The sequence below is a fragment of the Planococcus citri genome, chromosome 3 (genome assembly GCF_950023065.1).
Source record: "Planococcus citri chromosome 3, ihPlaCitr1.1, whole genome shotgun sequence".
In the NCBI taxonomy this organism is placed as follows: domain Eukaryota; kingdom Metazoa; phylum Arthropoda; class Insecta; order Hemiptera; family Pseudococcidae; genus Planococcus; species Planococcus citri.
This window is the reverse complement of record NC_088679.1, coordinates 18,824,080-18,834,479: the sequence shown is the minus strand read 5'-3', so window position 1 is coordinate 18,834,479 and position 10,400 is coordinate 18,824,080. Positions and strand designations below refer to the sequence as shown.

Below are 10,400 nucleotides of genomic sequence, written 5' to 3'. Positions count from 1 at the left end.
GATTCTAAACTAAGTTCGACTCATTGTTCTTGACCACTGACCAGTTACACTCGATTCAAAATCTTGAACGAGATTCGCACATGCACCCTCAAAATTCTGAAGGACCGTCAAAAAAAAAAAAGAATTGAGCAATGATTCGTGACCGTTATTAGATTAGTATTGGGCTACTTGGAGACACTCTTCCAGAAAACCAAAATTTAGAAAAATAGCTAAACGAACTTCCAATTTCAAACATTGGACAGAAAAATACAAAAGTCGTACTTGAAAACAAAAAATTGCACGCTTATTATCAGATATTCCCATGCGTATAAATTACCTTGTAACATTGATAAATTATCATACATTACAATAGTTTTAATCAAGTTCATGACGGATTTTTTCGAACCAAACAACACTGTAGATCGTACGATTCACAAAGGGGCCACTGTTTCAGAGAGTGGAAGGGAATATAAGTTGACAACGTTGTGACAAGCTTAGTGTATTCAGTTGATTTTGCTTTCTACATGTTCTTCATCTCCGCCTCTATTTTCTTATTTGTTACATGTTTTGTTTACAAACAAAGTGAAAATGATTGGTACTAAAGATGGAATAGTACACTTTTTTTTGATTTGTTTATTTTTATTTCATCTGAATCCAAACTGCAGAGGTAAGATTCAATGATTCATGACAATGTATTTATGTAGATTTTACTTTTACTCATAGATATGAATTTGTCAATTTGTGGTTTTACACACTCGTGCTCATGTTTCATCAATTTTTCTGTTCAGTCTTGTGCGATGGAGCTAAAGAGCCAAAAAAAATTACCTTGTAAGTAATCAATGGCAAATAATAATATTTACACATTTCTGAACATACCTACTGATAAGTAAGTATTTTTACAATGGAAGTATGGCATTGCCAAACAGCATGAAAATTTTTGAACAATGTACAAGGGGTCGATAGAGAAGCTCAAAACACACCACCGGTCAACATTTCGGGGACTGAAATTCATTTTTAGATTTTTGGCAAATTTTTGAGGCCCGAAAATAAAAAAAAAATCCAAATTTCACCAAACTGACCGAATAAGCTGAAATTTAGTATAGACAGATACACCATAATTTCGAGTCCTACCCCTCAAAATGTTTTCGAACCATCTTAAGCAAATCTGGATAGAATTTGGTCCTCCGGGGAATTGAAAAAAAAATATCAGAATCCGCCGAAAGGTTCTACAGTTATTCGAAACCATTACCAATCGACTGGAGAAGTCAAAAATTGAAAATTCCAACTAAGTAATTTTTGGCAAAAAAGTAGGAATTATGACAATTTTTAGGAACAAGCCAATTTTAGGTACAATATCAGCAAAAAAAGCAGGATTTTCTGAGATTTAATTATTGCAAAAAAAGTGATACTTTTTGGCAATTTCAGGCAAATACCTAAGCGTGGCTTTTAGAAAATTTTTGAAAAAAAATTCAAAAGCAAAATTTGATAATTTGCAAAAATTAGCAAAATACATTACCTACTTTTTTTCGCTATTTTATCCAAAAAGTTGAATTTTTAACCTTGTAAACTTTTTTTTTTTTTTTTTGGGTGTTTGTAATTACTTGATTATTACACCCGTCGTCGTGTGAGATTTAAATCGAGTTGGTAAGGTCAAGTTTTTTAATTAGGTCTAAGAATTTTTTAATTTCGGAAGGGTCGTCTGGTATGAATAGGGATCTTTTATCTAAGTATTTGTAGGAATAGTCTGTGCTGATGTAAGAAGGGACAGTGAAATAGTAAGTGTTGGACAGATATACTTAAGTTCTGACAGGCAGAACTGACATGTGGGTTTTGGGGCCTTTTCATAGAGGTGATTGTGTGTGATTTTTGTGTGGTCAATTCTCAATCTGGTTATAATGATTTCTTCAAGTCTGTTTTAGTGGGAGAGGTTTTTCCAAGGATGGACTGATTTTTTATGTTGAAAGAGCTTGTTTGTGGTTTGGAGGGACCAAAAGTTTTGCCATTTCTCAAGTGTGCTTTGGGTGAAGATAGATTTGAGGTCGTCAGCTGTGATAAATATTAAGGGGAGAAAGGGTGGTGGCAGATTTTGCATTAATATCTACAATTTCATTTCCTAAGATTCCAACGTGGCTGGGTACATACATAAACTGTATGAAGAAGTTTGAATTTTGTAAGTCAAATAGAGTTTTATGAATATTTTGAATTAGAAGGTGATCGGAAAAAATATTTTGGATAGCAGTTAGTGAGCTGAGGGAATGACTTTGAATTAAGAAGGACTTATTTTCTGATTCATAAGTGAGTATATCACAGAGACAGTGGAAAATAGCTGTGAGTTCGGCAGTGTAGATTGAAGAACAGTTATGGATTTTAAAATTTGAGATTCTATATCCTTCATAGAGTAGGCATATACTGTGTGAAGTGTTGGTATTTTTGATCCATCTGTAAAGCAAGGATTGAATTTTTTGTATTCTGATAACAGTTCAAGATAGTTCTGTTTTATTAAGTAGATAAAAAAGTGAAGCTATTCAAAATTGCTAAAAACTTAGAATTTCAGGTGGTGAGCAAGACTATTGAGCAATAATCTTTGGAAAAAAGTAAAGCTCTTTGGACTTTCTTAGAAAAAAAAAACACATTGGCAAAAAAGTGAGATTTTGGCCGGATTTTTGAAAAAAAAGTGCACATTTAGAATTTTTAGCAAAGAAGTGACAATTTTTTGCTTTTTTTGGAAAAGAAATAGACTTTGAAGATTTTAGATGTTTTCTCCTTGAGGACCCATTTCTTCCCTTCAAAAATACCACAGAAGCTGGAATTTTTTCTGGTCGACTTCCAACTAAAAACGAATGCCTCCCTAGAATTTGGTCAAAATCCACCCACATTTTTTTTACGATCCAGGATCCACCCTCAGTAAAAGTATAACGTATGTATGTAATCTATATATTAAAATTATGACCGGATTCTTGTGACAGCGAGATCTCAGGAACGGCTGAACCGATTTTGATCGACGAAGTCTCAAAAAAAAGCTTTTGACCCGTAGATGTGCAGGTTTTAATCAAAAGTTCAAAAAGTTGCGCCGTGAAGCTCAAAAAAGCTCAATAATTGATTTTTGTCCATACGTAGCGCATTCGACGTATACACAGTAGTACGTATATTATACCTTGAAAGAGCATCTAAAAAAGTCAAATGTTGAAGAAAAAAGTTCACAAAAAAGTTGTGCCTTAAAGCTCAAAAAAGCTCAATAATTGATTTTTGTCTATACGTAGCCAACTTGAGGTATACAGAGAAGTACATATATTATACCTTGAAAGAGCATCAAAAGAAGTCAAATGTCGAAGAAAAAAGTTCACAAAAAAGTTGCGCCATAAAACTCAAAAAAGCTCAATAATTGATTTTAGCCTATACGTAGTGCATTCGACATATATAGAGAAATATGTATATTATATTTTGATCGACGAAGTCTCAAAAAAAAAGCTTTTAACCCGTAGATGTGCAGGTTTTAATCAAAAGTTCAAAAAGTTGCGCCGTAATGCTCAAAAAAGCTCAATAATTGATTTTTGTCCATACGTAGCGCATTCGACGTATACACAGTAGTACGTATATTATACCTTGAAAGAGCATCTAAAAAAGTCAAATGTTGAAGAAAAAAGTTCACAAAAAAGTTGTGCCTTAAAGCTCAAAAAAGCTCAATAATTGATTTTAGCCTATACGTAGTACATACATTCGACATATAGAGAAATATGTATATTACACCTTGAAAGAGCATCGAAAGAAGTCCAATGTCAAAAAAAAAGTTTACAAAAAAGTTGTGCCATAAAGCTCAAAAAAGCTCAATAATTGATTTTAGCCTATATGTAGCATATGTCACGTATTCACAGTAGTACGTATATTATACCTTGAAAGAGCATCTAAAAAAGTCAAATGTTGAAGAAAAAAGTTCACAAAAAGTGTGTGCTTTAAAACTCAAAAAAAGCTCAATCTATATATTAATAGCAAGGTGTTTTTTTTTGTGATCGTTCGTTTGAAAGAACTGCCGAACCGATTTTGTTCAACGATGTCTCAAAAAAAAGCTTTTGACCCGTAGATGTGCAGGTTTTGGTCAAAAGTTCAAAAAGTTTTGAAAAAAGCTTTCAAAAGATTCAAAAAGCTCAAAAATTGATACAGTATAAACAAGCGTGACGATGTATACGCGAAAGTACGTATGGTCCACCTAGAAAGAGCTTGCCAAAAAATACTTTTTGACCATATTTGTTAAGTTTTATAAAAAGCTTAAAGCTCGAAAAAGTTGAAAAAGCTTTGTACATGACGTAAACAATTAGAATTCTTCAATACCCCATAAACATTTTAAATTACGTAAGAGGTCCACCCAGAAAGTGCTTGCCAAAAACTACTTTTTGGCCATATTCGTAAAGTTTTGAAAAAAGCTTAAAGCTCAAAAAAGCTCAAATGTCAAATTTTCCTTATATTATAATGTGTAATATGTCGATTGATATGTTTTCGAGGTCGTAGAGTTCGAATCTGGAGTCAGTTTTTTGGTGGGGTTGTGGTATCAAAACTTTGGAATGTTCTGATTAAAGCTTTGAAAAGCTTCAAAAAGCTCAAAAAGTTCAAGGCAGTATAAATGACTGTGTCGATGTATACGCGCAAGTACGTATAGTGTACCTAGAAAGAGCTTGCCAAAAAATGTTTTTTGACCATATTTGTAGAATTTTGGAAAAAATTCAAAGCTCGAAAAAGTTCAAAAAACGTTATACATGACATAAACAATTAGAATTTTTCAGTACCCAATAACTATTTTAATGTATGTATGTATGGCCTACCTAGAATGTGCTTGCCAAAAATACTTTTTGACCATATTCGTAAAGTTTTGAAAAAAGCTTAAAGTTCAAAAAAGATCAAATGTCAAATGTTTCTTATATTATTGTGTGATATGTCGATTGATATGTTTTCGAGGTCGTAGTCTGGAGTTATTTTTTTGGTGAGGTTGTGGGGTAAGTCATGGAGGAGCTTAAAGCTTTAAAAAGTTCAAAAAGCGTCATACTTCATAAGGAACAATTAAAATTCTCCAGTGTCCAATGAATATTTTAAGTATGTATAGTCTCCCTAAAAAGAGCTCCCCAAAAAATACTTTTTGACCATATTCGCAAAATTCTGAAGAAGCTTAAAGCTGAAAAAAGTTCAAAAAACTTCAGATATGATGTAAAAATTAGAATACTCCAGTGCCCAATGAATATTTTAAAGTATGTATAGTCTACCTATATCGAGCTTGCCAAAAAATACTTTTTGACCATATTCGTGAAATTTTGAAGAAAGCTTAAAGCTGAAAATTTTTTAGAAAGCTTCAGATATGACATAAAAAATTAGTATTCTCCAGTACCGAACCAATTTAGAGTACTCATAGTCTACTTAGAAAAAGCTTGCCATAAAATACATTTTGACACATTCGCAGTTTTGAAGAAAGCTTAAATGAAATCCTAAAGCTTAAAAAACATGAAAAAGCTTCATACAATCAGTATTCTCTACTACTCAATAATATTTTAATTTGAAAATAGCTTTTAAACTTTAGTGGTGATGGTTTTTATCAAAAATTGAAAAGTTTCTGAAGGGAGCTTTAAAAAGTTTTTAAATAGCTCAAAACAGAAAAACAACGGTGTTGATGTACACATGAAAAAGTGCTATTTTTAGCACATTGGGTATCAAAATTAATCCTGGAACCATGGTTTCATTTTTTTGAGTTCTGGAGTGGTTATATCTATGTAGCATCTCACTTTTTCATCAACTTATGCAAGTTTTGGACTATTTGGGAAAATCTCTACTGTTATATGTAGGAGTTTAGATTTTTCAACTGAGGGGTTGAATTTTTTTTGTGAGTCCTTGACAAAATTAGAATCACGTTTTAAGGAAATTCCTAATTGCATTTTTGACTCGGAAATCTTGGAATATTTCTAAAATTGTGTTAAGTAAGTATTTTATTGAAGTATTCTCCAGTACCGAACCAATATTTAGAGTACTCATAGTCTGCTTAGAAAAAGCTTGCCATAAAATACATTTTGACACATTCGCAGTTTTGAAGAAAGCTTAAAAAAGTTCCAGGTCAAAGTTAAGTGAAACTTTGAAATTTTCAGTTATGTGGTATTAGATCCAATCCAATGTGTTAGTTTCATTTCAACTGTAGAAAAAAAACAAGTATTTTTGGAATTTTTCAGCAAATTCTGCTAAAAAAGTGATAAGTAGGTAGCCTAATTCGCAATTTTGCCTAAAACTTGAAATTTTTGCCAACTTTAAATGAAACCATGACTTTTCAGGCAATTGTTATAAGAAAGCTGATACTTTTTTTCAATTTTTGTAGAAAAGTAGGACATTATTTTAATGAATGATAAAGCGATGACAGAGTGATGCTTTTCAGGATATTTTAGAGAACAATTTACGCTTTGGGTTATTTTTGATGAAAAAGTAAGAATTATTGGAATTTTTGCTTTGAAACAATTTTTTTTTCTGTCAATTATTAAAACAGCCATAAACTTTCACAATTTCCGGCAAAAAGCAACAATAACAATGTTAGCAAAAAGCAAGACTTTTTGGGAATTATAGGCGAAAAAAGATACTTTCAAAATTTTCAAAATGAACAATTCACGTCTAGAAGAGGAGCGCAGTATGCGCGAAAAACGGGTTATCTATACTTATTAAAAATATTAAGCATAGGTGAAATAAATCTTGTGATTTTATTGCAGCAAATTTTGTGACGTGCCCGTCCAATCACCCCACACAAAAATCACATACAAATGTACCAAATACGTCAAAAATCAATCAGAATCTTGTGTTTTTAATGGAACAGTTTTCGAATCGACGGCTATTAAAATTTCGTGCGATGCTGGTTATTCTACAGATGCAACGGTATCATTTTGCAGTGGCAATGAATGGGTTCCTCCCATAACAGGATGCAGTAGTAAGCATACACATTGAATTCCTCATTAAAAGATTCTTCATTTATAACACTCTATACTTACCTATCATCTTTATACAATGTAGAAAAGTGTAAAAAGCTGAATCCTGTAAACGTTCACTTGGAATGCTTTCGTAAAAATATTTCCGTCCCTTGCGATGAAAAATATCTAGTTTCTGGAGTGACAGTGCGTCCAACATGCGACCATCTTAACTCATCAGGATTTCAGTTCTACCCTGGTCATCAAGAAATACACTGCCAAGAAGATGGAAACTGGGATAATGATTTGCTTTCCTGTGTTCAAGGTAACCTGCGTAAGCTATAGGTACTAATGCGCAAGTGCATAATGAGATGATAACACTTTCATGTTAATTTCACCCTCACACAGATTGTGGTCGATTACAAAAAAAAACGAGTGATTCAGAAACGTGGGGCATGCCATGGGATGTGGTCATTTTCGGAGATAGGGGAACAATATGCTTCGGCACCATCATAAGTCCCAAAGTAATTCTAACCTGTAAGTTGAAACCTACAAATAGCATCATAGACTTTTAAAATACCTAAATTACGAATTTTGGGCGAAAAAGTACAAATATACTTATCAATTTTTTGTTTTACTGGTCTCTTTTAAGTACTTGACCTAAGGGGAAATTTTCCATCTTTTTCAATTCGTGCTTACTTACTGATCTGCAAGTGATTTTTTTTGTATGTTGTCCAATTGACTAATACACAGTGTTGTTGTCCTTTTAAATTAGCAGAATACTGCGTACTCACCAGAGTTATTGATGAATATGACTATAAATCTTTGAGCCGAAATCCCTTGGATCTTGCAAATTTCAAAGTAGCAATTGCGAATGAATTAGATTATCTAAATAATCCGACATTTTGGAGCCGTCTGAAGTATACTGCATCCGAATGGAACCCTTTTATAAAACAAAAACATTTTACACCTCTAATGGTAAGATACTGTAAGTATTGTACACCACTTTTGATCGAATTTTTCGAGGCAATATTAAATGGGGAAGAAGGTAAAGTAGGTTTGAATACCTACTTTGTTTTTCATTGTTCAACATGTCAGAATATGTGTACAGAAAATTCAACATTTTTGAGAAAATTGCTTCAAATACCTACCTAGGTGGTAGGTGCCTATTCTTTTCATTTTATTTTTTTACATGTATTTTTGAAGTAATGGTCTAGGTTGTGAACGAAAAGTGTTCGTAGTCCTTTAGTAAAAATCAATATTAGATCATTTCCTTATTATAATACATATATATGATGTTATGCATAGATTAAAGAATTCCGTCCTTTCAAGCATGGAAATCGAGACAAATCCCTCTTTCACGATGTACTAATATTAATCATGGAAAAAGAAATCAATTTTAACTCGCACGTTCACCCAGCATGTGTTCAGTGGAAAAATCCCAACAGACTAAATATTACTACAGGAATAGCAAAGGTAGGTAAACTTCTACAATAATGTTGTCGACTCAGCATACTAAAAGTGGGGTACTAAGTAAATCTCATTTCAACAACTCAATTAGGTAAAATGTAGTGGAAATTCCGATTTTCGAAAATCCTGTTAGGGTGTTCCAGAACTACCACTCAAAATGATTCGAAACCATTTCCGGTCGATTTAGAGGATCGAAAACTAGGCATACACCCACTGCTTTGTCGGTCTATTTGGTAAAATTTTGATTTTTTCCCCCCATTTTTGACCCAAGTTAAATTTTTTAAAAATTCATTAAAAATCAAAATCGTTTATGAACTCAAAAATTTGATCTGTTGTTTCCAAATTCGTACTCGGAAAATCAGATCACCTCGATTCAACCCTGATGAACTATTTCAGTTGATTTTAAAATTCCGCGATTTAAATTTTTTTTTAGATTTGCCATTGAAAATGAAAGAACACAGGTGTAATGACTTACCTAACTTTTCTCATACGCATTGTAAAATAACTTACTAATTCTCGTATGCGAGTTCATATTTTATCATTTTTGGAAGGAAATTTGTACTCACTTGAAACAAAGAAAATTAAGGTGGATTAGTTATAGTTATAAAATTATTGATCAATCAACAGGTAGGTATATAAAATAATAATGGTCGAAAGCTAAAGTAAAAATTCTGACTACCTACAATTATCTACATAAAACTTGATATGTATTTCAGAAAATATGGTAAAACGACAAATCAGTTTGTCACAACACTTTTTCAAAATATTTAATGTTATATAAATTTCAATTTCAGGTACAACAATTAAAATTAGACAAAGAAGGATTGAGTTACAAAGATTATTCTTTCTTGAGCCATGACGAATGCCAAGAAAACCCAGCATATCCCTACTTCGTGTTCAAATGGGCAATATTTGTGCATGGTTTTGATAAGGCAAACAGGGACCTGAATGATACTAAAACTGTCAGCCTCTCTTCAAAGAAAACCAATCAAATTGCTCTACACGAAAAAAAATTATTTTGTCTTGAGCAGAAGCAAGACCAACTGAACGATTCTATGACTGTAAGCGGAAGCGGTGTAATGATTGAAAAAGATGATCGCTATTTTATTCGAGGAATTGCAGGAGTAACATTTTTAAGCGACAAATCAGACAATGATACTCATTTTAAATACTTCATGAATGAAATTCGTTACATTGCAAACATGTCATATGAAGATTTTTCAAAAAATATTACTGATTCAATGATGAATGGATTAGTTGATCCTGAATTTGTTGAAGTAGCAATCTTGTTATTTAAATATAACTTTCCAAGTCTTCTACGGAATCATCTTGAATCTGCAGTTGGAACTGAGTTACCGAATCGCTTAGAAAAGTTGATTGGTGTAACAGATATAGCCAACTATGTAGATTGGATCAAACATGTTGTAGCTCAAGTTGATCCATATTATAATCCTAGCACATAGAAAGCGAATGTTTTTTAAAACTTGTTCAGATTTTTCACCAAAACACCATCTTCCTCAATTCGTTTCTCAAGTCAGTCGAGTCAAGTACCAACTCATGTTGTAGAAATGGATCCGGTGAATGTGAACAAAGTAGGTATTGTAATCCAAAAAAATCTGTACATATTCAGCTTATAATTCATTAAAATTCTGAATATGTGTTGTTGTGATTCATTTTTGAGTGAAATTAGCAAATATGCAACTGTGTACTCAGTAGCAAAGTTGGGAAACCTCTTTATGAAAATGAATCAATTCTTCAGTTGATTCAAATCATTCATAAAAGAGTTTCAAACTCAACTCTTCCAAAACTCTGTTTTAAATAAGAATCGAAATCTGAATCGATGACCCTTTTCAAGGGGTTTTATTCTTTTTAAACTCTTAAATCCTATTTTTTTAAATTCTGAAACACCATTTTAAAAAAAGGATGAGCAATGATTCGCGATCATGATAAGAATAATATTGGGCTACTTGGAGACACTCTTCCAGAAAACCAAATTGAAAAGAATGGCAACCAAACCCTCAATGTCATCCTTTG

The 10,400-nt window shown here is 32.5% G+C and overlaps 1 protein-coding gene across 1 annotated transcript; it reads left to right on the top strand.

The window, feature by feature from the left end:
* Positions 1–409: 409 nt before the first annotated feature.
* On the top strand, positions 410–10,025 carry LOC135838378 (uncharacterized). Its single transcript, XM_065353983.1, has 8 exons — positions 410–646; positions 768–807; positions 6,705–6,919; positions 7,003–7,221; positions 7,305–7,433; positions 7,672–7,874; positions 8,205–8,372; positions 9,161–10,025. Exons 1-8 carry the CDS (start codon positions 568–570, stop codon positions 9,827–9,829), a joined length of 1,722 nt encoding a protein of 573 aa, XP_065210055.1. The 5' UTR covers positions 410–567; the 3' UTR covers positions 9,830–10,025.
* The last annotated feature ends 375 nt before the right edge of the window (positions 10,026–10,400 follow it).

Excerpts from the sequence above, each read along its gene's own strand:
- LOC135838378 (XM_065353983.1), top strand. The coding sequence starts at position 568 with ATGATTGGTACTAAAGATGGAATAGTACACTTTTTTTTGATTTGTTTA. Across the intron at positions 647-767 it reads TCTGAATCCAAACTGCAGAG|TCTTGTGCGATGGAGCTAAA; the intron begins GTAAGATTCAAT and ends TTTTCTGTTCAG. Across the intron at positions 6,920-7,002 it reads TCCCATAACAGGATGCAGTA|AAAAGTGTAAAAAGCTGAAT; the intron begins GTAAGCATACAC and ends TATACAATGTAG.